General features: G+C 47.1%; 1 protein-coding gene across 1 annotated transcript in view; it reads right to left on the reverse strand.

Annotated features, from left to right (window-relative positions):
- Nucleotides 1-3,458: 3,458 nt before the first annotated feature.
- ACTL8 (actin like 8) overlaps nt 3,459-27,945 on the reverse strand; it is a 42,626-nt gene continuing 18,139 nt past the window's right edge. Inside the window, exons 2-3 of the mRNA XM_032787564.2 lie at nt 5,411-5,786; nt 3,459-4,499 (exon numbers count right to left, since the gene is read on the reverse strand). Coding sequence (XP_032643455.1) covers nt 3,735-4,499; nt 5,411-5,776 — 1,131 coding nt within the window. The 5' untranslated portion in view covers nt 5,777-5,786 and the 3' untranslated portion in view covers nt 3,459-3,734. The remainder of the gene's footprint in view (nt 4,500-5,410; nt 5,787-27,945) is intronic.

The following is a 27,945-nucleotide window of genomic DNA, read 5'->3' on the forward strand; positions in this document are numbered from 1 at the left end:
CATGGAGCTGGCTGGCAGTTAAGTAGCTCCGCTTCAGAGTAGAGCTGTAAAGAGCTGAGTTTGTTTTATTTCCAAGAGCAGGAATTGTTGCTGCAGACTTAACATAGGGATTTGCTACAAATGCCAGTTAATTCCATTTCCACCTCCCAGATAGGTGGAACAAACAAAGGAATAGGAGAGATTGAGAGACACTGAGTAGGCCAGCTTCTGGAAAGGTTTGCTTGTGTAGCCAGAACCTGATTCTCTTGGTCAGACAGGGCCAAGTCCCACTGGAGCAGTAGATATGGCTGCAGGGTAATTCAGCCCTACCACCTCAGCTGCTAGGAGTTTTCATCCCCCTCCATCTTCAGCCTTCCACTCTTGCTTTCAGATAGACATACAGGAGCCTGGGAGGAGCATGGCACCGGCAAAATATTAAAGCTAGCCCAGGCCAGCCCATAGCCTAAATGGGGCATCTCTCTGCCTTGTGAGGATCCTGCTAGTTCTTTATATCGCTGGCCTGCACTACAAAGTTATGCCAGCATAAGTCTGCAGGGTTTGATTTGTTTTACGTGTCCACACCTAAAATTTGTCTCCCTATTACAAACATACACATGATGTAGAGTCACCAAGGATTTCTGTTGACATTAAAGGTAACATCTACATTAACATTCACCCTGACAGGCTTCCAAGCAGCTGTCCCAGGAAGAGTGTCTGCTTTGACCAAAATGTTGATCTCCAGTGCCCAGGGGTCAGAAAGCAGAAGCCCCTTCACTTCCCCCCCTTTAAAAACTTCAGTGTGTTTTAGAAATGCTTTTCCCTAGTTGCACACTATGCAGAACATCAGTGCAAGCCCCCTTTTCTGAGCTGCAACCATGGCCAACAGCTTTTGCTGTTGAAAGGACTGATATTGCTGCCTTTACTTCAATGATTGAGCTTTTTTGAATTAGCCAGAACAGAAACATTGGACATGTATCTCATTACAATCCCTGTGGAAGCGATGTTCTTTGCTAGAAACAGTTCTAGGACACAGGATTAAATTAGACAATACTTGTACCCTTATGCTGCCCCTGATGCAGAAGGCAGGCTAGTGGAGGTGGTGGGATAAAAGGCCTGGCCTCTAAAGTAACAGCTTCCCTCTACAGTCTCACAGGAGTGGAAAGCTTTAATTCTGAAGCCTTGCCCATCCCTTCCCACCCAAATTTCAGAGTCCCTGCTATGTGCAGAGACCCAGACCACTTCTAACACCCTCCTGAGTTCTGGTGTCTAGTCAGACATGGTAAGGTGTTCAATACTTTCTAGGAAGACAATGTCTTAGAGACAAGGGTCCTTTAAATCATCTCCAGTTGGGCACCCAGGGAAGGGGAAAAAATAAAAATCTGCCTTCATAGTTTGACCATCAAGCTTCAGCCAGCTCTTCCTGGGGAGGCTTCTTGACCGTCTGTTCACACTTCGCTAGCAGTCTGGGCTGCAAGACTGTGGTATGAAACTGATAGTTTCAAAAAAAAAAAAAAAAAAAAAAGTGTTCAATGCTACTGAGAGGAAAGTTAGTCAGCAAGTCGAGTACTAAAGATGTGTGTTTGAAGGCGAGGCAATTTAAACACCAAGCTTGTTCTTAATCAAGTGCTACATTTTGTTCCATGATTAGATGTAAAGGCCAGATGTTGCCTGGAGTAGTAGTGTAAAAACCCACCCCCAACATCCTGGTCACATTCTCCCACTCCAAGCTAAAGAAACTCTCACGCCAACTAAGATGTTTGCCCAGCATTTGAAGTCCTGCAGGGGTGAGCAATGCCTATTAATCCCAGTGCCCAAAGTACTGAGCAATTGCAGCCATTAGGCTGAGGTTCAATTTATGCAGCTGAACATGGTTTGGGGGCAGTGCTGTTATGCGGGGCACCCTCCACACCAGGCATGGAATGAAGGACCTCTGAACATCACTGCATGATACTCCACTGCCAGAGCTAGAGCAGCAGGGGTCTGAGCAGGTTCAATTGCTGGGTAATTGGGTCCCCAGAGGTGGTTGGTCATACCAATCAGAATGGCTTACAGGAGTTTTAGCACCAGAGTACCTCTAGTAATCTGGCCCACCAAGGTGCAGAAGGCCATCAGGTGAGCTTTTCATTTGGAGATCTCTAGGAATTAGAGATCTTTGAAAAATCCCATGAGGCACCTCTGTTTTAAGGCATCTAATGAGTCTTTAACAAAAGGCCACCCTGACCCTTGTAATTACATTGCTACAGGATGCTCTGAAGCTGCCTATGTGCCTCAAGAGCTATTTCAATTTAGTTCCTAATATCCATCCCATTCTTCAGAATTGGAGTAGGACACCAATGAGAAGCCCAACCTTCAGGCAGAGTTTTGAAAGTGGGTAGCTTGTTAGTTTTCATCCAGATTTAGATGCTTAAGGCCAGGTCTACACCCCTGACTTTGGTATGACTGTTGCTCAGGGGGTGTTGGTTGGGTGTGGAGTTAAGATTGGCCTAACTGTCTATAAGGCAGGAGTTTCTCCTGCCAATGTAGTTACTGCCTCTCGTGGTGGAGTTGAGCTAATGGGAGAGCTCTTTCCTGTCAGCTTAGAGCATCTTCACCAGAAGCATTACAGTGACACAGATGCACCAGTGCTGATGCAGGTTTGTAGTGTAGACCTGCCCTTTATGTCAGTTTTCCAGAAATGGAGAGCATTTGTAGTCAGCCACTGGAGACTCAGCACCTCTGGGAAAAAACCCAGCTGCTGTTTAATCATGTGCCTTTGTGAGACTCTTCAATGACATCACAGGAAGCTGATGTTTCCTTAAATCAGATGGAATTCTCAGGACAAGCAGCCCCTAGCATCTGCTACTGCATACCCAGATCTGCCACCAATGACTCATTGCAAAGTCAGATAGTCATTTAGTCCCTGCCTCCCCTTCCAGGAGGCTGGAAAATGAGTATGTATCCCTGTTCAAGGTGTAACATTTGATCCTTGACCAAAGGAGTTCTCTGACAGCAGAAACCTAGAGTTTTGTCCAAATCCCTTCCCCATCCATTTCCCAAAGAAATTCAGTCAGTCCTGCAGAGCACTTCACATATTTAATTTTCAAGTTTCCCCTTATCACAAGACTATCATTGCATGTTACAATTCTCCACTTTGCGTTTGACCATACAAACTCTTAAATCTCCCCAGTGTAGAGAGTTTCTTCAGATTAGAATGAATACAACAGCTTGCGCATGAAGTCAGGAGTAGCCTTCAGCCCCATGGCTACTTATTGGTACAGTTGGGGGGAAAAAAAAAAGCAGACAGGCCCCTTAATTCCTGCTGGTACAGCAGGAAGACAAGTGGCAATTAACATTTGCACTTGCCAGCCCCCGAAGAGGAGTTATGGAATAATTACTCAATCTTTAGATGCCTGACCTTGAGTACATCTTGCACCAATCTCATCTCTAGCCCTGAGAATCTGACAGTACAGTGACAAGAGGGAAGAGAATGCTGTTAGTCAGTGACAGATCCATAGCATCACATTAGTATGGTTTTACCTCTTAGCCTTGTGATGAGTTACTAGCATGAGGGGTTTAGCACATTTTTACAGGTGATCACTGTGTGTTAGGTTATGTGATGGGACTTTAGTTTGGATAGGTCAAAAGCAATGTTAGACAGGATATGTTAACCATACAGACAGCCCTTGGAAGAGCTAGGAATAGCTTTGGAAGGAATATTTCCATAAAGCAACAATCTATTCTCCAGCCACAATGACACTTCCATTTTGGAACATGATTCAGAAGCATTTCCTGTGAACAATGGACGGACCAGCCTCGTCGTATTCCTGCTTACTGATCCACATCTGCTGGAAGGTGGAGAGAGATGCCAGGATGGAGCCGCCAATCCAGACTGAGAATTTGCGCTCCACTGGGGCAATGATCTTGATCTTCATGGTGCTCGGGGCCAGGGCAGCGATTTCCTTCTGCATGCGGTCGGCAATGCCGCCATACATGGTACTGCCACCGGACAGCACTGTGTTGGCGTAGAGGTCCTTTCGGATGTCGATGTCACACTTCATGACCGAGTTGAAGGTGCTCTCGTGGATGCCACAAGACTCCATGCCCAGGAAGGAGGGCTGGAAGAGGGCCTCTGGGCACCTGAACCGCTCGTTCCCAATGGTGATCACCTGCCCATCAGGGAGCTCGTAACTTTTCTCCAAAGAGACAGATGCAGCAGCTGCAGCCATCTCCTGCTCAAAGTCCAAGGCAACGTAGCACAGCTTCTCCTTGATATCACGCACGATCTCCCTCTCGGCTGTGGTAGTGAAGCTGTAACCCCGCTCCGTCAGGATCTTCATGAGGTAGTCGGTCAGGTCACGCCCAGCCAAGTCCAAGCGCAGGATGGCATGAGGCAGCGCGTAGCCTTCGTAGATGGGCACGGCATGGGTCACCCCATCACCGGAGTCCATCACGATGCCAGTGGTACGTCCAGAGGCATACAAGGCCAGTACAGCCTGGATGGCCACATACATGGCAGGAGAGTTGAAGGTCTCAAACATGATCTAGGAGAGAGGAGACATTTTTACTGTACTGCAGGGATCAGCTGTCCACACCCGCAACCAAATACTGATTCCTGAATCTGTAGCTAACCAGGGCTAGACCCAGACATCATCATGGACTAGACTATTCTGGACTCCAGCATCAAAACCCAGGTTGTCCTCCCCCGCCCCTCCCCCACACACACACCGCTCCTGCACTGCCCAAGGGACTTCTGCTGTGAACAGTATGCAGGTGTAATCTTGTGCTGCTACAAGATTACACCACACAGGCAGCCAGGTACTATGCTGATGGGTAACTAGAGCAGGTCAAAGACACCTTTGGCACGAAAGTCTGTCCAGAAGACTCATCTGTACATTAAGTTGTAGCTCACCTCCACCTCACCTCCCTGTCCTTTTAGAAATTCAACTAGTAGAGGAAAGAGTGAATTTCTGAAGTCTTGCAAGTTTTTCTAGAGATAAGATCTTGCAGGGTTCAAACAGACCTGAGATGTTTGACATGTCTTGAAGTGCTGCTGGCGGGTATGTCTACACTACCCGCCAGATCAGTGGGTAGCGTTTGGTTTATCATGTCATAGACACTATATCAATCCCTGAATGCGCTCCTGTCAACTCTGGAACTCCACCAGGGCGAGTGGCGGTTGCGGAGTTGACAGGGGGAGCCGTGGCCAATTGATCCCATGCTGTGAGGACGGGAGGTAAGTCGATGTAAGATACTTCCCGCAGCTGAAGTATCTTACAATCGACCCTGCCAGGCCTCAGCATCAGACAAAAATTGAGACAGCCAAGAGACTGAGAAGAAGTAGTGCCAGGGCTGCCATAAAACCATCAGGGATGCAAGGGGTAGAGAACCAAGACACACTCATTTAAGGCATCTGTAAGACATGCACAGCAGATACACAGTTGCAATACTGCACCTGGGTCATCTTCTCTCTGTTGGCCTTGGGGTTCAGGGGAGCTTCTGTCAGCAGGACAGGGTGCTCCTCTGGGGCAACACGGAGCTCGTTGTAGAAGGTATGGTGCCACACTTTCTCCATGTCATCCCAGTTGGTGACAATGCCATGTTCAATAGGGTACTTCAGGGTCAGGATGCCTCTCTTGCTCTGGGCCTCGTCACCGACATAACTGTCCTTCTGCCCCATCCCAACCATGACCCCTTGGTGCCTTGGGCGTCCGACGATGGACGGGAACACTGCACGAGGGGCATCGTCTCCAGCAAAGCCAGCTTTACACATTCCAGAGCCATTATCAATGATGAGAGCAGCAATTTCTTCCTCGGCCATTTTGGTTTGTCTGAATAATGAGACTGAGAAAGACCAAGCTTTTAGGTGAAAGGCAAGTCAAGTGCTCCTGCTGAGGGAGCATCTCAGGGCATTGGAAACTAGTAGTTGGTTTAAATATATGCATATCCTACAGAGATGCTTGGATAACTGATTGACTATAGGTGTGGTAAGGGTCCCTATATAGAAGGAACAGACTAAGTGCCTCATGAGACAAAGGGGAGGCTTCAGAAGCTGGAACTGGGAGTTTGGAAAGGATGTTGTACCTGCTAGTGTTTGAGGGCTACTAAACACCTGAGCTCTTTCCAAGGCCTCTTTGGCCAGCTACAGGATGTGAAGTGTGACCGTACGAAGTTTATCAAGCCCCAAAACAAAAACAAAAAAAAGTACAACATCTTCCATGCACAGGCTTTTCTTGGTAAGCTACTGAAGAATATAGTGCTGGAGATGGCTAATGTAAACCAAGCAGGCTTCATTTGAGAAAGTAACAATCTGCAACTCTAGCTAGGGTGACCAGATGTCCTGATTTTTATAGGGACAGTCCTGATTTTGGGGTCTTATACAGGCTCCTATTACCCCCATCCCAATTTTTCCACATTAGCTATCTGGTCACCCTAACTCTAGCTGTGTTAGTTTTCAGTCTGATACTGTGGTTGTGTAGATACCATGTGCTCTCATTAGGTTTTTAAGTACTTTGTAGGTAAAATGCAGAAGCATTATTGGGGCCAGCATATGCTTCATCAGCACTTGCTTAAAGGGGAGTTATGGTAATAACCTAGATGCTCCAGCAATAGATAGCAGTCAAGGCTACTGGCAGCAGCGTGCTATGAATGGTGTTGTGACCATGGCTCCTGATGCTTGTACATAGGAGCAGCCTGCATGGAAGAGATTTACTAGGTGGGACTCCTGCTTGTGACTCCAGCACAAAAATCTTCCGGAGAAGGCCGAGCAGGAGATTTGTGATCTGTGGAAGTGCTTGCTTAAGGCTGCTCACCAGACACTAGGTTAGGTGCCGGCTTTGATCTTGGGCAAGATCAGTAACCTGGATCAACAGATGAGGCAGCTACTGGTCAGGACAGGAGCACAGTTAGCAAGGAAGGAATTGTTACAGCTTTCACCAATTCCTACCTCAGCCTGACCCTAGCTAGAACCAGAGAGCTGCCTGTCCATGGAGTAGTTAATAGGCCCCTCTCCCTCATGGCAGGTGCCTATTTTATACCACGGCTCTGCCAGGAGCAGATGGACTGGAATTGGGGAGCATGAATCCTGTGCTATTGCCAGCTTCCTAGCGAACATCTGGGTTTGCTGTGTGTTGGGAAAGGGAAGTGTAGGGGAGGGGGATGTGCAGTGGAGACCAGGCCAATAGCAGGGACCACCAAGAAATTTGCTGGAAGCAAGGAAGGGAGTAATTAAAGCTCTGCCTAACCTCACTTTACCTTGGAGGTATTTTAAACATTACTCTCCCTGGCAGCAGGGGGATTGATTGATCACCCCTTGGCATGCTGAAGTCCTGATTAATGTAAAGCTAACCAGTCCCTCCAAACTCTGGAGAATCAATCACTTAAATGTGGAAATTACTCACTAAGCCATTCATACACGCAATGAACCAGGCCATTAAAAATTAATCGCTTGACATCCCTGCCATGTAAACATAGCTAATAAGATTCTGATGAAGGGGATGGTGTGGGGGAGGGATGACTGCTGGGAACAGACGAGGCTACTGAAGAAAGCAGAGTCCAGGTGAAAGCCAACTAGGTGTCTAGGGGCAGATCTTCAGTCCTCATTTGGACATTTTTGCAGAGTCTGGTGCCATGCACTCTCCTTTGGAAGAGTTGTCGTCAATAGGGCCCCCAAGAAGAGACCTCTAGACACAGTCAGGCATATGCCATAATCTGCCAACAGATCTCCACTGCTATTGCGATCAAGCCCCCACAATGTACTTTTCACAATTCATGAGTCCTACCAGGGCCAGTGCAAGGATGTTGTGCCCTAGGCCAAGCTTCCACCTTGTGCCCTCCTCCATCTGAGCCCTGAGGCACCCCTCCTCCCCACAGCAGCTCCCCCCCTCAGCGGAGCTGTGCAGCAGTGCCCATCCCAGCTGCTTCACTTCTCCTGCCTCCCAGGCTTGTGGTGTGGGTGAAGCAGCCATAGTGTGCTTGGGGAAGAGGTGGAGCAGGGGTGAGCAGCTGCCCTGCATGCCACCCCCTCTTACTTGCTGTAGGTGGCCCTCCCCCCCCCCCCGCAAATGCTGCCAGTGGCTGAAGATCCGGCCACCACAACCCTCAAAGAAAATGCTACTCCCCAAATCCTAGCACCCTAGGCAACTGCCTAGGTCACCTAATAGGTTGCACCTGCCCTGGGTCCTACACATGCCTCATCCAGTGCACTACATGTCCCAACAACTGGGTTGGTGGAGCCAGGCAGACACTATGCTCTGATGAGCACACACAAGGGTGTGAAGACAAAAGAGCCTGTCACCCATGGGCAAACACTTCTCACAAAACAATCCCTCTGTATCTGACACAAAGGAGGGCAGCACAACACCTTCAAGGGACTAGTGTAGGGATCTTAAATTCATAACTACTAGGTGTCGTCAAGTGTCACGGACTCGAGACCCTGGATTATGGCCCATTACAACAATCTAACCCACCTTCTGCCTGTGACCTCAGAGGTGTTAACTGCCCACTTCACCTTGAATGGCCTCTTGCAACATGCATTTACTCCTTTGGCATAATCTGTTCGACCTTGTATTAGCTTTGATGGGCTCTATGCAAGTTCAAATGCTCATCTCACTGATGGAAGTTGGTCCAATAAGAGATTAACTCACCTTGTCTCAGATGAAAAAGGTGACTTAAGCTGTGTTTAATTAGCAGAGGGGGACAGGGAAAGCCAGCCTAGAGATATTTGAACAAGGCTGTGAAGATAATCCCATCTCCTCCTGCAGTGGAGTCGTGGTGAATTTGCTTTGGAATATAGGCTGCATGACAAAGATTAACTAAAATATTTAATCTATGGTGCCTGTAGATCTATATTCCAAGGACCAGTATTTGCAGGGAGAAATTGGTGTGCAGGTTGGATTGCTTACCCATTCTCTAGCAAGCCCTGGTTTTGTCAGCAGAAAGCCTCGCCTCGTGAAGGAGAGATGTGCAAAGTTTGACCAAGCTATTTGGCAAAAAGCAGGTTTGGCAACAGCCAAAATTAATAGTTGTGCCAAAAATTGTTTTAAATCTGAACATTCAAGCTGTTTTGATATTTTTGAAGTGACTGGGGGGGTTGGTTTAACTTTAAGAAATGCTTGAAATCAAGACAAGAGGTTTTGATTCAAAACAAAGAAGTGATTTTGTGTAACTGCCAGTGAGCTGAAAAATCTGGTATTCACAGCTGTCCTCAAGAGACTCATCCTGCCAGAGCAGTCAGTCAGTCTGGGGAGAACAGCAGATTGTATAGGAAGGTACCTTCCTATACAGGTTTTCTAGTGTTTTGCACACACACTAGAATTTAATATCAAAGTGAAAGAAACCCAAAACCCCTGCCATGCCTGGTTGTGATAGCAACAGAAAACCAACAGCCAATTATCTGAAAGAGTATTCTAGTCATGGCCAGTTTTGCTTTCTGGTCAAGTGTTCTGACAGGTCTGGCTGGAACTTGGAAATGCTATTTCCTGGGAAGTTTCATCAAGAGATTATGGAGGTGGGAAGTGGGGAGAACCATGCATTTGTCATACAGGTCTTTGCTAGAAGTTCACTGGGTCTACATTTTGATCACTGCAATGCAATAGCCACTGATCTCCTTGGGAGTTTCCATGTAGCCTCAAGGCTCCATCACCTCAATGAGCCTTAAGGGGTTGTGCAACTGGATTCAGGCAAGTTGAGCCCATCTTCAGAAAAAGGCCATCCAAACCTTTACACCAAGGCCTGGACACAGACTCTAGTTGTGAAGCCGGGTAACAGCCTCATCTCAAAGCTGAGATGCTAAAAACAGTCCTGGCTACAGTGACATTTGCCAAGTCAAAATGCAGTTAGATGCTAGGTCACTACTTCCTGAAAGGATTCTAGTGTGGTCAATTTCTGGCATCATGGTCAGCAGCCAAGAAGCTTCTATTACCTGGAATTTCTCCCTCAAACCATGAGACCAAGACTGACCACCCAAGGATGGTAGTGTACTTTTTGGCACAGCAGCTAAGCACCAGCTACCTCTACCAAGAGAGAGTGTCAGCTGCTATGGTACATTGCAGGGACAGGAAGCAAGACCCCAGACGACACTTCAGGCCATGAGAAAGGACAAAAGGTTAATGGAAGGATGGCAGTGCCTCTGTCTACCCCTATTCACAAAAAAAAAAGTGTTCCAGCCACGCAAGCAATAAGATCAACTCCCCTGAACTAGCCCTTTCTTTACACTGGAACTGAAGCTTTTTAAAATCCCTTCCCTCCCGTGATGCATCTGACACTAATCAGGGATCCAGCCCTGTGGGAATCAGTGATTAATGATGTTAAATATAGCAGGAGATTGCCAGGGTAAAATTAGGCACCATGCATAAAACATCACAGCTCCTCGTTAGATAGTCAAATTAGACTAATAGTTGGATGTTCATCTATTCACACTGGCCCTGTAGTTACAGATGGACTGGCTAACCCATTCCCCGGCTATGTGTATAGCTTTGATGCCTGTGCCCAGAGATGAAGTCTTCCAGTTTTCAGTCTTAATTGGAAGATGGCCCTCAATTTAGAGAGTTATTGCTATTAATGCAGGATAGAACAGTCAAGTTCTTAACAGTTTTACTCTACAAGCGGATCAGGCGGCCTGAAGATACATGAGCACAGAGGAGCACAGTGTAAGCAGAGGCTAGTGTCGCTAGACTGATTCTGTACTTTGTTTCAGATGCCACCACTGCCTGCTGGAGGACATCACTAGAATCACACGGGTGTTTGCTGTAGCCCTGTGAGACACTGCTATCTCCTTTGTAGCAAACAGGAGCCTTCTGGAGACTGCTTTGAAGTGGGTGACAGTCTGGAATTACTTCCTAACATACAGCCAAACACTGAGTCACAGGGAGCCCAGCCTACCAGGGCGAGATTGAACTAAGTGTGTAAATACTTAGTGGTCCAGCAACACTTCAGTGAGTGGAAGATGCTGGATCCATACTGCCTACTGGCCCCACCCCAGCTTTGAATCCAGCCTGTGGGTGCACTTGGCAGTGGTGATGCATTCAAGTCTTGGGTGGTTTGCCAGACCTTCAACAGAGAGAGTCCATCCCACCTGCAAAGCCCAAGTGGAGTGTGAGGTTCCCTCCCTAGAGGAACCAGCATGCATTCTAGCCATGAGCACTGGCTACACCAGTGCATACTAACCGCTTTGAGAATGCGAGTCACTCATTTTGGACCTGAAGCCCACTGTGGCTACAGCTTCTGGAAGCTCCATATACACTACCCAAGATGAACTAGCCACTGACCACATGGCAAAGACAGCCATATTTGTTCTCTTCCTCAAGGACAGGAAGGCATAAGGTAGAGTAGTTGCAAGGTTGTGTGGCCTCACTCTAGAGGAGGTCCTGCAAACTTACTACCTCATAACTGGGTCTGGTGAATAGTTTCATGAATAGCCAGGGTCCAGGTCTGTACTTTAGAGTGACTAAAGCATTGTTCAAAGGACAATACCATCTTTAGAGACCACCAGCTTCCAGTAAAGCACATGAGCGCAGGGTTCCAGGTGATTCAGTTCTGAGCCTTGTTCCTAGAGATATTTGCCTGTTTGGCTAGGCTAGTCCTATTCCCATATCACGCATTTTATTTACTGCCTTTGCTTGAGACAGTTAGCTTTTCTCTGCCTGTCAGTTTGCTACCAATTGACTCAGACACTCATCTCCCATTTTAATAAGCCAGCTAGAGTCAAGTCTTTTGCTTAAAGCATGTTTTGACTGCTGACGTTTAAAGCAGCTACTCTAACCAGGTTACAAACTTGGAGCCTCACTACAGTTTAATGCAAAGCCATCTTCCTCCCTGGAAGGACCCCTCCTCCCCCTCAGTCCAATTACCCTTCTAGACACTAATTAGAAGCAAAGGAGCCTGAGGGAGAGGGGGGAAGGAGATGAGATTAAGCAAGAATACAAAGCCCGCAAACTGCAGAGAATGAGGGAAAGAAACAGGCAAAACTATAACTAGTTCCTCAAACACACCATTGAAAAGACAAATCTCAGTATAATTAATCTCATTATCTAGGAAAAAAGAGACATGGGAATGGTTTCAGTTCTTGAAAGGGCTGTCAAAATTTGATACAGAAGGATAATCCTTTGTGAAAGCCAAGCTTGGATAGCCAGCAGAATTCAAGAGACCGTTTATGGAAGATCAGAGGATAACAGTGGAATAGATACAGGAAGCCAGCCCACAGGGAACAATTTAACAAGGGTCTCATTTCACTGCATCTTTCCTAAGGCAGCCCAAAATAGCCCAGAAAAGCTTACTGCACTGAGCCTGTCACTAAATCTCACCAACCTTTACACCCCACCTCTAAGGAAACAGTTCACTCCATTTTAAAAGTCTGCCATCTTTAGGGCACTCTAGGAAGTCCAAAGGAGACAGACAGTAACCCTGGCTTTGATGGCCTAGGCAATCATGAGTGAGAAAATGGAGGGGGGGCGAGGAAGAAGGGGAAGTCAGTACATAAGAATGGCCATATTGCATCAGACTAATGATTCATCTAGCCCAGTATCTTGTCTTCAGTGACTGATGCCAAGTGCTTCAGAGGGAACGAACAGGATAGGACAAGTGATCCATCCCCTACCAGAAGCTAGGGCTGGATAACAGGTTAGGGACACCCAGAGCATATGGTTGACCATTCTGGCTTATAGCCATTGAGGAACCTATCTGCCAGGTAGTTCTTTTGAGCCCCCTCATTATAGTTCGGGGTTCACAACATCCCTTGGCAAGGAGTTCCACAGGTTGACTGCATCATGTGAAGAGGTACATTCTTTTGCTGCTTTAGACCTAATGTCTATTAATTTCATTGGCTGACTCCTGGTTCTTTAGTACAAGGAGTAAATAATTTTTCTATTCACTTTCCCTGCACCATTCATGGTTTTATGGACCTCTATCACATCCTTGTCACATTCTGGGATGCAATACTGTGTTCCCCCTCTGACATCTTGGGTGCCTCACAATGATTTGCAGTTGTAGCTTCTAACCTGCACTGCTCACAAACAGCCTGCAGGTCACACCTTGAGTGTCTGGCCTGCTACAGCCCTGGTCTAGCAACTCTGACTCCAGCAGCAACACCTGTCACACCCTGGCCTCCACCAGCTTGGTTATTACTTGCAGGGTCATCAGACATGTGATCAATCTTTTCCAGGAGAGGGCTGGCCAGTGCAGAAAGTCAGTTGACCCTGTAACGGGCAATATTCAGTTGGCTACTTGAATTGGAGTTACCAAACAGTTGTGTTTCAACACCACTGGGTTAGTTTATATTAATAAACCAAATACAAGGATTAGGTTTTAGAGTACAAGGTATTAGAAGTGGTTACAAGTGCTTAGTCGCTAAAGCTCAACAAGGCAGAAATCCTCACCACATGTTCAAGAGGGTGGACCAAGTTCACAGGCCAGGATCTCCCCTCCTGCCACCAACAAATCAAAAGGCTGCTTCCTCTGTCAGAGAGCCTGGAGCATATTTGCCCCTCACTTCTACACTCCACTCACCCTTTGAAAAGCATTTTGGGGGGTTAGCCCTAGATAAAGTTCATTCCAGCTGCAAAAGCAGCATGAAATCTACATCTTTTGAACTCCACTGCAGATTCCTCTGTTCCTGCCCCCTTTGTTGGGCTTCTTTGGCACTTGACAGGTGATTGCCAATCACCTAGGGACACCTGGTTGGAGGCATCAGCTTGTCCTTGGTCTTTGAGGAAGGTTTACCCCCCCTCCCCATACCCCTCTGGTAAATGTGTCAATCTCAGCTTGCATTCATCATTCTGAAGACATTTTGTCTATACACATTAAAGATCAGTGAGCAGTGTTTTATCAGTTTAAGTGATATCTTGGTGCAAAATATACCTGATGAGTTGACACTCATGGCATGTGTTGTGACCAGACACCTTGTCGCCTTTTACAAGCAGACTGGTCTCAGTCTTTTTAATCTCTCATAAGGAAGCTGTTCCAAACCACTTGTTGTCGTCTTAACTTTTCTAACTCAAAAGAGGTGGAGCAATCAGAACTGCACATGGTACTCGAAGTGTGGGCATACCTTGGGTTTATATAGCAGTATTTTATATAAGCAGCAGAGAATCCTGTGGCACCTTATAGACTAACAGATGTTTTGGATCATGAGCTTTCGTGATGACCCTCTGACAAAGTGGGTATTCACCCACGAAAGCTCATGATCCAAAATGTCTGTTAGTCTATAAGGTGCCACAGGATTCTCTACTGCTTTTACAGATTCAGACTAACACGGCTACCCCTCTGATACTTGAGAGTATTTTATAGCCACCCTTTTCCTAATGATTCCCTGAGTTAGCCCAACCAACAGCATTTGCCCAAAGGGGATCTTTGAGCTGAGTGTTACTGTTGTACAACTTACTTAATTTGCTGGGTTCTGCCACGAAACAAGCAGAATCTAGCCTGGTGTGTAGATACCCTGAGTGGACGGGGAAGTCAATGGGAATTCTGATTACTTTGGTCACACCAAGGAGTCTTTTTATTCTGTAGGCCACCAGAATGATAATGAAAGCAAACTGACACAAAGGAAAACTTTAATCTTGTCCATAGACTAAGGGGAAGTCTATGCTAAAGGATTATACTGAGCAATGTAACTGGGTCAGTTTGAAAAAGCCACACTGAGACAGAGTTAAGCCAACCTAACCCCTGTCGATAGCACTAGATCAACAGAAAATCTTCCTTGCCAGCCTACCTGTGGCCTCTCAGGGAGATGGATTAACAATACCAATGGAAGAACCCCTTGCAACACTGCAGCGAGTTTCTACGGTGGAGCAGCTATAACTATGATGCTATAGTGCTGAAAGTGTAGACAAGGCTTTAGAACGACTGCTGCAAGACTTTGGATTTGCAGGTCGAACACTCAAGCAGGTCATAAGCCTGGCTGGGACCAGACACAGAAACTGTCACAAACTTCCAAGTCTTTTGTTTTACAGGCCTCGTACCCCCTAGTTCAGAGGGAGAACTTCTCTGGAATCCTGCAGTTCAGACTGTTCCTGTGTACCTTAAGGGATCACTTGCATCCCCTTTGCACAGGTAAGATGCTACCAAGTGCCAGTGAAAGGTGGATGTGGAACAAGTGACCACACAAGCTTCAGGGCAGAATGGACTCAGTGTTGTTCTGCAAAAGACCAGAATTTCTTTTGCAGCAACTTCAGATTAGACTGTGGTCTTGACTCCTGCCCACGCTAGAGGCCATTACCCCCATCCTATAGCACCAAGCATCAGTCTGATCTGACACTGGATAGCAACAGCACACCAGCAGAGCTGTTTTGGAAGAGTCCCTTCCCTAGGGAGGCAATTGGATGGTCAAAGCGCTTTTCTCCTTATGAGAACACACTGAAAATTGCAGATGTCTATTTTGTGCCATTTCAACTGAAATTGTCAATTGTTTCAAGAAGGACAGATTATAGGCTGTCAAGCAACCTGAAACTGAGCCAGTCAGGAAGCTTCATGATGTTAAGCCCCTGAAAACTAGTCAGCAGATTAAAAAGACAAATAGCCTGCATTTCTCCTCACCCCCCCCCTTGGCTACAGATTGACAATAGCTGTAGAGAACATGTTAGAAAGAAAGGAAATATTCAGATACCCCTACTCCTGCTTAACTCTGATTCACCTGCCACCTCAATACAGGGCACTTATCCCCATCCTTCTTTAGAGTTGCCATGAGGGATAGATTAGGCCACTGGTTGTTCTGGAAAGGGCAGGTGTCAATTTGGGCAATAGAGGATGCAGAACAGGGACCCGAAAGCGCGCTCCTGCCTGTGTCTCTTTAGCCCCAGAGGTAGCAGCCCAAGAGTGAGTTGCTAAGGGGAGGCTTGGTAAGCAGCCACAGAAAGCCTGAGAGCGCTGGGGTCAGGGGCGAGAGACTGGCCTAGAGCAGGGATATTTGTACCCTGGGGATATGCTGAGGTCTTCTGTGGGTACATCGACTTATCTGGATATTTGCCCAGTCTTACAACAGGCTACATAAAAAGCACAAGCAAAAAAAGTAAGAATGTCATACAGACAGTGACTTGTTTAAATAGCACCACACACTGAAATGTGACTACGTTCTATTCCAATTGATTTATTCTATAATTATATGGTAAAGTAAGAAAGTCAGCAATTTCTCAGTAATCCTGTGCTGTCATGCTTATCTTTTTAGGTCTGATTTTGTAAACAGTTCGAGTGAGGTGAAACTTGGGGTATGCAAGACATATCAGACTCCTGAATGGGGGACAGTCATCTGGAAAGGTTGAGAGCCACTGGCCAAGAGCAACAATGTCCAAGCTGAGAAGCTGTGCAGTGTTGCAGGCCTGGGAGAGACCTGTTAGTGTGGGACAGTATTTGTGGAATTAGCATGAGTAGCTAAACAATCTGTTCAAACCTTGTATTTTGCAGTGATGCTAACTAGCAGTTAGTTTCCCAGACCTGAAGAACTCCTTTAAGCTCAAAAGTTTGACTGGAAGTTTTTTTTACGTTGGACCAGACAGAAAAAGATTACTTCACCCACCATGTCTAATACCTTGGGGCCAATACTGCTACAGCCTCCTGGGAGGATTAGAAGTTGATATCAGCTGCTAGATATCCCCTCAATCAGTTCATTTAAGACTCTTGTTGCAATGATGCACTTGCTGCACGTTTCCAAGCTTCTCTGCACCCAACAACCACAAACTTGTTTAAAGGGAAAGCAGAGATTGAAAGCAAGAAAGTCAAGACACTAGCCACCAAGTTGCTTTTGGTCTGACCTTGTAAGCCTAACATTGACACACCTCTTCTTCCCCTGAGGTGTATGAGTTTGGAGCCAGACTAAAACCAGAGGGATTGGCCTTGCACTTCCAGACTGCCCTCTATAGATGAGGTTTGGAAGTTCTCTACTTTGTTGAGAGCCTCCAATGCTTGTTAGAATATTTACACTCACTCAGTCTTTCCTGCGGCCCTAGTAGAGGAGCCTTTTGAGAGAGTTTACTGGTGACCCACTTGGGTCAGTTGAGTCCAGTTACACCAGCTCATCACTAAAGATTTGCATCTTTGACACAAAATGGCTGCATCCCCCTCCACTCACAAATGCCAAGTCTATTGGGGAGCAATAAAGTACATCTAGGGGGCAAGCCTGCCACACCTGCCAAGCATTCTAGTCTGAGTCCTGAGGCTCTAGGTACAGCCAATGGTTAACAGGAACTCTCATGTATGCAGTGTCATTCACTACACCCCTTTGGCACGGTGGCAGTTCCTCCCTAGGTCTAGGCAGAGAATCATGATTCAAGAGGATAGAGGCCAACTAGATTGGACAAGTGAGAATTTGCTTTATTAGCAGGGGCAAAAGCAACATTTCAGAGTCAGCCCCAAAGCTTCTTTCCCAAGCCAGTTGGGAGACTGCCCTCGTTTCTGTAAGAGCTTGTTAAATGTGGCCAAGAGCCTACTGCTGAGATTCCACCAGTGCCCTGCCACTGAGACAGCAGCATTATGCAGTGCTGGGCTCGATCTGCAAGGAGGCAGCCTTAATTCTGGGCAAATAATGGGAAGTGTTTTAAGCAATTCTGCAGTTCACTTCTGTGAGGGAGGAGATGCCCATACCACCTGCATACTCAGATTAGCACACTATCCTCCATGCTGGGAGGGAAGGAGAATGAACACCCAGGAGTCTAGCAGCTTGTTGGAAGGCAGCATCAAGCTGTGTTAAGAAAGGGCAGCTGTCACAAGAGGCAGCTGCTCAGGAATGCAGCTGGAAGCACTGCCCTCCCTACTCCCTAGCATCCCCCCAAAATGCATTGTGTACTTACGCAGGCTGAATCTAGATTCAGCCAATGTTTGCTGTAAGCCAGCACATTTGATGAGACACTTCCTCCAACATCTCTAGTTCAATTTATAGAGTGCCACTGGGCCAGGGCAAGATGCCATTGAGAAGATTCTTCCTTTGATGAAATAGAAGGAATTATCCTCCAAAATCCCAGCAATCAGTCATAGATATCATGGTGCTGATTTTTAAGCTTGCTCTGTTGCTCAGGATAATGAAGACCAAAAAACCCACACCCAACATTCACTGAGAATCTCAGCATTCAGCTGAGGAGCTAGAGAAAATTGTGGAGGAAGCCATCCAGGGGGGTTCTGATGTTAAGCCACAAGTTCAGAGCTCAGAACCCAACCACAGGATGGAATTTCTTAGATGCAGTTCAAAGCAGCCTAGATCTCTTCCTCAGACTGGAGTTTCCCATTGTTAGACAGCAACACAACTGTGTTTGGAGTAACTAAGTGGTGAGCATAAGTAATTCAGCTACAGGGAAACCCTGCTATAATGCACCCTGCAATAATGCAAATTTGGATATAAAGGTGGCTCTGGCTGCCCCAAGCAAAAAAGCACTGGAGCACCGAAGCGCAAAAAACCACACACACACCCCCCAGAGCGCTGCTGAAGCACAAATAGGCTGGAGTGCTGCTGAAAACAAAAAAATGGAATGTGCCTTCCCCACGGCTTCTTCCTCCCTACCCCCCCCTTCTTTTGGCAAAAAGTTGTTCTCCTCCCCAGCTGCTCCTTGCATGTCTCCCCAAGTGTTTCCCTTCTCTCGCTGCATGGCTGTGCAGCTCCAGCAGCAGGAGCTCTCCTTTTTGGTTACTGTTAAGGGCAGTTCACAAAACAGAAGTTGTTCTCTGCCCAAGAGAAATTGACCAGCTTAAAATGGTAAACCTTGCTATACCACAACCCCACATATATTGCAGTATGATTTTTTGGACCCCAATCATGTTGTAGCAGGGTTTCACTGTACTTGTATAATGAAGACAGAATTATATGTGTCAGATCATTGCTTTGAGGACAATTGCTGCATCAGTAGAGGCAGCATCTTAGATTGAAGGTCCCTTCTTGTGTTAAGGGAGATATTTTACAGCATAGGAGTAGGTTCCATTTCAGGTGTCCCTACACAGACAGCCTGTTAAAGGACTGGAAATCAAAGCCCCGTGTTTATCCACATGGACATTGGAGGGGCATTTAAAGATCTACAGGTCCAACATTCAAGACAAAAATGCATCTCATAGCAGCATCTGAGCTCTTTAGTTTGAGTCTGCAGGGCAAGGGAAGGGACAGTATTTTCAAGCATTTGGGCAGCCAGCTGTTCTATAATCCCCTTGGGATCCAAGCAGGGTTAGGTCAGGTCAGTAATTTAAGAACTCAGGGCTTTGGGAAATGCTGTTGACAGTCTAAAGCAGCCATCTTCCCTGTGCAAGAACTGAGTTATTTGGCAGCAGGCCGTTTGCTGTTGGTGGCGGTGAAATTTTATGTCCTATCTGGAGAGGTCAGGCCTTCAGTGCAGGCTCTTTGAGCAGCAATGCCAACTCTGGCCACCTAGACTAGAGTGATTCGGTTCTCCCTACCGAAAAGTAGCCTCCTTGCAAAATTCACTGACTTACTGTATCTTAGGAACAGTGGCTGAGTAAATGGTCTGATGGTGTCATCAGCAGGTGGGAATCAAACCTGGGCCCTCAGGAGCTAAATACATGAGCCTCTACTGCATGGGCTAAAAGCTACATGGTTTTTAGCTAAGGCTGTAGCAGACTCATTAATCTGAGTGGTCTTGGTGCCACTAGAAGGACAGACTCAGGAGGTGGAGGGGTTATACCTGCAGTAACCCAACCTACAGGGAAGCCTCTTCCCCCTAGGGCTGGTAGAACATTTGAAGACAATAGCTTTGTCCAGACAGATTCCTATGGGAAGGGTCGATTTGACAGAAAGGGTTTGTGACCAATACTGAAGGTTTTGAAGTGATGAGGAGAGAGACTCATTTCCAGGAGGAACTTTGGTGAAGATACGGCAGGGTTTCAAACCAGCTCTTCCTCAGTCCTGTTACAGAGGGTTCGAGCTCTGAACCCCAGGAGCCAGTCCTTCCTAGATGCTGGGAGTTTGTCCGACTGTCAGTTTTATTTTACTAAGCTCTTGGCCCCAGCAGGCCTGTAGAGCTCACTCCTGCTTGTGATCGACTGTCACCATGGATGCCGACTCTGTGGGTGCTCAGCACCCATTTCCTACCCCAAGTGCCTCCTACCTGCCAGTGGCTCTGGTCAGCATCTCCCTCTCCCTCCCACCCACTGCAATCACCTATTCCACAGCATGCAGGAGGCACTGAGGGAGGGGAAAGAGGGATGAGGGAGGGCCAGGCATGCTCAGGGGAGGGGTCAGAATGGGACAGAGGGAGAGAGGCAGGGAAGGGCCTGGGGTAGAGCCAGAGGGAGCACTCCCTGGCACGTAAGAAACCCCATATGCCAGGGGCTCTGGAGGAGTCCTTCACCTTCTTTGCTTCTTGCATGAAGGCATGTGTGGTTGCTGGGAATGAGGACTGCTTGTTTGTGGATACAGACTAATGCAGCTTGGATATTTGACCACCTCTGACATTGCAAACCTAGAGCACGTGGGAGTAAGATTGCATTGCCATAGGCTTCCTTATAGCAGAGCATGGAGAAGGGGGAAAAAAGAACCTAGGACTCAGGTTCCTACAAGCTGGGAGGCTGCCTAGCCCCAAGATTCTTGGCATTTGTTATCCCAGTGGGAGTGAGCCTGACAAGAACCTAATCCTATTATGAACATAATAGTTTAAGAGCCCTGCCCCACTGAATGTCTGGGGATTGTGCATCCAGTGTCCAACCCAAAGAGTGACAATAACCAATTGACTCTTATTAAGAACTCCAATAATGGTTGGGAGATTGCAGCTTTGATAAGTGCAGCTGAGGTCAACTGCATTAGAAAAATGTAATTAGACTAATAAATTCTTGGCAATTTTTTTTTTTAAGTCTCTCAAGGGGAGGGAGCAGCTTACTGTGCCTCATTAGCTATGGAAGCCATAGATCCCAGGCACTGGCAGCGGGCTGGAAGAGTCCTCTGGTGGATTTCACACTCATGTTAAGTTTGACGTAAGCATGTGTTTGTCAGGGATGGGGGAGGTCTTTAGCACCTAGGAAAACAGCACTAGTGGGAGAGTCCCAGCAGGGTGCTGGGTTTGCTGCTACAGTCTAGAAGCCAGTTAACAGGGACCCAGCTGAATCTGTGCCTGCCTGGCCTAATTTGCCATTAGCTGTGGCTTGAAAAAGCACCTCTGGCTCATGCATAATGCAGAGGAGAAGGCTGAACCCCCTGCAAGGACCAGCTCTTGCATGGAAATCAAATATTCCTGATTAAAAAAAAATTATATTTACTGATCTCTACAACATGCTTTCCAGCCTACTGGCTGCTTCTTCTCGTACAGCCGCCTTCCAGCTGCCACAGCAGGAAAGCTACTTCCTTGATGTGGAAGGAGGGGATCACAGGTCATGACTCCATCCCAGCAATGGGCAACTGAGTGATTTTAATAAGATGTGTGCCTGAAGCAAGGTTTGGGATAGCAGTATTGATTGCATTGCTTAATATTTCATAAGCATCTGCTGGTGAAGCTCTCCCCCCACCCCATGCCTCTCAGGAGTTTGGAGTGAGCTTTCCACAGAGCATTCTTTCTGCAACCTTCACCCAACTCAGAGACCAAGCAGCCTGGTCTCTTATGTTTTTAATACTACAGTGATGAGAGCAGCATATTAAGCATTGGGACTAATTGGTCCCATGCTTTGTTCTCTCCTTGGGGAGAAGCACAGGCAGGGGAGTGTCTTGTTTTGGAAGCAAGTGGTTTTAAATAGAAATGTGTTTGAGCCTTAGTGCAGCCCTTTCCCAGGAAGGGAGTGGGTGTATGCCCAGCAGTCCAGTTTTTGGAAACAATGAAGCCTGATTAAAGCAGCTGCTTAATATCCCAGGGCAGTGAATAGGAAGCTCTTCCCCTCAGTTTTAAGCTGAGCATTCACAAAGCAAAGAATCTTGCACTGTCCTATTTAAGGGAACTTGCACTCTGGCCAAACCTGTTCCACCAGATTAAGGTACAATCCAGCACAGCTGTTCATGGCAAAGGTGACAGGTGTAACATCTGTTGAAGATTTGCTGTCACATGAAATATTTTGGTGGAGACAAGATGTCTCAAGCATGCTCTCGCTCAGCTTCATGTTCACACTGATGCAGGGAATACTGGGTGAAGGTACAGCTGGTGTTATGCAGGAAGCGGTCCTGGAGTATGAACTGGATCCCCTCTTTTTGCTGAGCAGAGATTTTGGTGGTTAAGGGAGAAGACTCCCAAATTCTGTAGGCCAGCTTGCCTGCAGACTCATGCAAGCACAGAGAGCCCCTCACCCTTGAACAATCCCCTGCCACCACAGAAGGGATGTGGACAAATTTGAGAGAGTCCACCAGAGGGCAACAAAAATGATCAGGGGACTGGGGCACATACTTATGAGGAAAGGCTGAGGGAACTGGGATTGTTCCGTCTACAGAAGAGAGTGAGGGGGGGTGGATTTGATAGCAGCCTTCAGTGACCTGAGGGGGGGGTTCTAAAGAGGATGGAGCTCAGCTATTCTGTCATCTGGGACCACTGAGAACAAGGAGCAATGGTCTCAAGTTGCAGTGGGGAAGGTCTAAGTTGGCTATTAGGAAACTATTTCACTAAGAGGCTGGTGAAGCACTGGAATGCGTTATCCAGGGAGGTGGTGGAATCTCCTTCCTTAGAGGTTTAAGGTCAGGCTTGACAAAGCCCTGGCTGGGATGGTTTAGCTGGGGTTGGTCCTGCTTTGGAGGACTAGAGACTTCAGGAGGTCTCTTCCAGCCCTAATATAGTCTACGTTCAGTAGCCTGACTGCTTCCAAGGATAACCAGCAGTCGTGTCCCTTTGTTTGTCTGCTGGCACTATTGCTGAGGGTGTTCCCTTATCATTGACTGCCAGAAAGAGCTGGTTATGAAAACCTCCCCCACCCAGCCCATGGGCTGGGGGGAGGGGCTGTTCTACAGCATCCTGGCATGTTTTTCCATTGTTACCGCAGTACTAGGCTCTGTGCCCTCCCAAGAGTATAAGGGCCCAACTTTCCAGCAACTGCCCATCCATGGCAACTGCTGCCCTTCTGTGGGGGGGTGGTATTTAACAGGACAGGCAGATGTCCCATTTTAAGACTTGTGGGGACATTACCACCTAGCTTCAGAACTGATGAGGGAGACAATTTTATCACCCCCCCCCTCAAATCTGTAACTGGCAATGTGAGAATGGGCGAGGCCCTAGACAGAATGTATCAGGCCCCCAAAACTCTCTCAATGGGCTTGTCTAGCTCTTAACTCAGGAGTGAAGTCAATATTGTCATCCCATTTTACAGATAGGCAAATGGTGGCACAAGATAACATGACTTGCTCAAGGTCAGCCAGATGGCCAGTGGCAGAGCCAAGAATAAGTCATAGTGAGTACTCTGTCCATTAGACCACAGGGCACCTCCAGGGTAGGACAGGAAGGAGCTGGAGTAGCTGTTAGCTGTTTTTGTGCAGCCAGCACCTGGAACTACTCCAGCCTTACATTTGGGATTCAGTCCATGCCTTTGTCAGCACCACGTCAACAGAAAACACTCTAGAGGTTAAAGTAAGTAGCACAGTCAGACTAAATGAGGAAATGGTCTTGAATGCTCTGAATATCGCACAACCCTATTTAGTCTCTGCCCTAGATCTAGGGAGGAATTGCTTTAGGATGAGACTGATCTCCAGTGTCTAGTGCGCCATGCAGTGTTTTTAGCCAGGGCACGATAACCCTGTGCTACTGCACGGGAACCAGACCATGAAGTTGACTGGCTGCCGACTGGTCTTGTTTGTCGGCATGGACAAGAAAACAAGTAGTTGAACAGCTTAAGGGGCAAGATGTTGAACAATGTGTTCATTTAGCAGGGACACAATGAGGTTGCCAGACGGAGTGCACAAACCTGCAGCTCCTACTCAGGGCAGCTGTGGTTAATGCTATGGCAAGTGTTGCCTTAACACAATTGTTGGAAACTATTATATCGTCTGAGTGTTCAGATCCCAGGATGCTGTTTACAGCTATGGGCACCCTTGCGAATGCTCCTTACTTTCACATACTGCTGCCCTCTGAGCTCAGCCGAGCCTCAAGTCAGCCAGTTCAGCTTCCCAGTTGCTCACCATTATGTCTCCACTGGAGCTGGCACTGGCATGTCTGCTGCAGTGTTTAACAAGACAGGTGGTTCTGATCAAGGTAAGTGACTTTAGACAAAAGCTCCAAACCAAGCTACCAATTAGCCCAGGCTATGGTTACAGATCAGGGATGGTCTAGACAGTATTTGGTCCTACCATGAGGGCAGGGGACTGGACTCTATGACCTCTCAAGGTCCCTTCCAGTCCTAGAGTCTATGAATCTATGCTGAAAGATCCAGTTAATGTAAGAACAGGAGTACTTGTGGCACCTTAGAGACTAACAAATTTGAGCATAAGCTATTTGTGGGCTACATCTAATTTCATGGATGCATCTGATGAAGTGGGCTGTAGCCCATGAAAGCTTATGCTCAAATACATTTGTTAGTCTAAGGTGCCACAAATACTCTTGTTCTTTTTGCAGATACAGACTAACATGGCTGCTACTCTGAAACCAGTTAATATTGATTCACTAGGACAGAAGGGAATCAGGTCAGAGATCAATGTGTTGCTATTCTCTCAACTTCCTTGGCTGAGGGGGCTTCTGCCATTAGAAAGGCCATGCTAGGATCCTATCGGTTGTCCCACTATCCTTGTGGGATGGAAAGCATCCAGCTTAAGCTGCCTGCAATTAGCCATTCAGGAAAACAGTCTTACCTAGGAACTCCCAGTTAGTCATGTTGCAGAGCCATTTAATGGTGTGGTATTGAGCTTTCAGGACCTCGGATAGTTCCCTTGCAATGGATGCTATCACAGCCTACCTACTGAACATGTGGTGTGTACCCATGTGATAGGGACATGGTGTTTGCACCTCTAGCAGCTAGATCTGAGTAGCACCTGCCACAGACAGCTGCCAAAGACTCTGGGAAGAGCCTGTTGGAGCCAGGTGTGTTATGCACAGAAATCACAGCCAGTGGTACTCCTGTTAAGAGTTCTTCCATTACCAGCTCTGCTTCAATAGATAAGGTACCAACACTTTCCTGGGATGTTCACTCCCAGGCAGCAATTAAAATGCAACCCAAGAAGTCCTAATATTTTCTGACCACAACCGTTCCAAGGACAGTGTGGTATTGATGAGCCACCTCTGCATGAGGAAGTTGGTTTTTCTGGCAGACCTTTGCCTTTACAAGCCCCAGCAGTTGGAGTCTAGGACAGAGACACAGGTTCCCATGACTGTTTGAATGAGAACTTGAATACTGTTCAAGTTGCACTGAGGGAAGACAGCTGCTCTGGCTCCCTGTACCTAGGCAGCATGAATTAATTCCATCCTGAACTCTAGATTGATCACCTCACTTAATCAAATTAAGAAGAAATGAAATAATGACACCACCACAGCTGTCATTATCTGCAGTAAGACATCTCAATTTATGGTGTAATAAAAACCAGATCTTTAAACTGTCAGTTAGAATCACAATTAAAATGCACCAAGTGCCTTTTTCCATTGATAGTTGATTGGAAGGAAAGAAAGGAAGAGACCTACCCTGGAGTTAAAGGATTGGTTGTTTTATCCAGGGTTTGAGAGGATACATGCAACAGCTCGCCTCGCTGGAAAGCAGGAAGTCCCTACTAGCTTAAGCCAGCTAATGGGGCAGGCTTAGCTAGAACACTGATCCAGAATCTCCACATATTCAGTCCTGTATATTCCTTGGGATGCATAGAGTCCAGTTCTGCAGGTGCTAGCACCCTGCTTGAAAATTGCTCCCTCTAGGGGTTGGCCCATGTACTGCAACTCCCATTGGAAAGGTTGCCCCTTTGGGTCAGGTAGTACTGAAAACAGGCTAGGTTCAAATGCCAAATACACTAGCTAGGAGTAGTTGTTTACTACTCTCTACACCCCATAATTCAGGCCAGTTGTGGTCTCCTTGTTTTGCCAAAATTTAAGCTGTAGTTTAGTATACCAGTTTGCTTTTGGTTAGTTTTATGGTCTTGCTAGTTAATAGCCACCCTGACTAGAGACTCCACCACTAAGTTCTACTGTAGTTGGGTTTTTGCAGCACCTAGTCTGAGGTGCCAGAGCTCTTGTCTTAAGTTAAATGGTCTCAAGAGTACTTGAGACAAGCATCCAAGATTTGTGCTTAGCCTTAAGCATTTTGTTCTAGGCAAACCCCTGAACAAGGCTTTCCCCCCAGAGAGAGCGTGTTGGTTCTAACTACACTAGAAATGGTTAAACTTTGGTTCTTTATAGCTTTAGATCACTGTACAAACACCAAATCCTTTATTATATAGCCACGTCCAGCATTGCCTTTTCATTGGCTAGGATGAGATAGCCAGGGAGGTTTGTTCTAGTCCTGACTTTGGGAAGAAACTTGGAGTTGCATGCTAGAACACCTTGTAGTGTCACCTGCAGGTCCTAGCAAGCAGTACTCCAATTTGAGCCACATGCCAGGTAGACAAAGCTTTGATACTAGGATCATGTCTTACAGGTTGCAAGTTCATGTTGAAAGTGACCTGTGCAAGGAAGAGAAAGATGTCTTTGTGCCTCAGGCTCTTCTGACTAAAGCCAAAAAAGTATTCCATGCATCCTGATAGGAGGAAGAACAGGGAAAGGCTATTTTGCCATATTAGAAGAAGTTCAGGTCCCATCTCATTAAAAGATGTTAGGGAGATGGTGTGATAGCAATCACCTGTTCAATGATCACTTTTGATATGAGCAGGAACTTAAGGTGTTTATTGCTGGTAATATCTTAGAGGATGGCTGTCTCAGTTAGAGATTCACCACTCAGTCTTTTAACAGGAGTTTGCAATACATGTTGTACAAGACCCTGTAACAAGTCCTCCATGCCTACAGCTGGCTTTGAGGTTTCTAAAGTAAACTAAGCAAGAAGGCCCTTCCAAACCCTCCTCCTATATGGAGGAGCTAGATTGTCCCTATAACATCAGCACATCTGGTCACCTGTTCTCAGGGCATCAGTCACATTATTCAAGGCTGTGTCTTATACCAATGCCCCAACCCCATCATGATTTCACACTTGCTCTCTGGCTACTCTCCTTCTGAAGTCCTTTGCAGGCTACCATTAGTGAGGACATTAGACTAGGACAGAGGTGGGCAAACTACAGCCTGTAGGCCACATCTGGCCTGCAGTACCATACTGCCTGGTCCTTGAGCTCCTGGCTGGGAAGGCTAGCCCTTCCCCCGCTATCCCCCCCTCCCCTGCAGGTATGCCACTGCACAGGCAGCACTCTGGGCAGCAGGGCTGCACACTCCTGCAGAGCAGAGTGGCAGTGTGTCTGGTTCTGGCTGGGTGGTGCAGCTGCCAGACATGCTGCTCTGAGTGGCATGGTAATGGGGCCAGGCCATTGGCTAACAGGCAGGAGGTCCCAGGGGTCAGTCAGGGGACAGGGAGGGGTTGGGTGGGGTGGAGGTTCTGGGGGCACTCAGAGTGGATTGGGGTCAGGGGATGAGGAACAAGGGGAGTTAGATAGGTGTGGGGTCCTGTCAAGTGATGCGGATGTGGCAGGGGTTAGAGCTGTCAGGGGACAAGGAGGAGTGGGGGGCTGGATGGGAGGCAGGGTCCAGGCTGTTTGGAGAGGCACAGCCTTCCCTATCTGTCCCACCATAGGAGTTTGCAACCCCAATGAGACCCTCGGGCCCAAAAAAAGTTTGTCCATCCCTGGGCTAGGATACCTATAGGTTCCTGAAGCCATCACGTTGGTTTCCATTTCTTCCAGAGCATTAGGATGACCAGACAGCAAATGTGAAAAGTTGGGAATGGGTGGGGGGGAAGGTAATAGGAGCCTATATAAAGAAAAAAGACCCAAAATTGGGACTGTCCCTATAAAATCAGGACATCTGGTCATCCTACAGACCATCCAACTTCCAAGCCTGGAGCAGAGTGGAAGTTGTGATTGGAAAAATCCATGCACTGGACCATCTAAGTGTGATTTGTTGCAGCAAAAAAGTTTAAGAAGTTGAAGTCACAGGAGGCCACAAGACAGAGTTTCAAGGAAGTGAGTAAGTCCTGAACATTTGAAATATGCTGATC

Source organism: Chelonoidis abingdonii, chromosome 23 (genome assembly GCF_003597395.2).
Source record: "Chelonoidis abingdonii isolate Lonesome George chromosome 23, CheloAbing_2.0, whole genome shotgun sequence".
NCBI classification, from domain to species: Eukaryota; Metazoa; Chordata; order Testudines; family Testudinidae; genus Chelonoidis; species Chelonoidis abingdonii.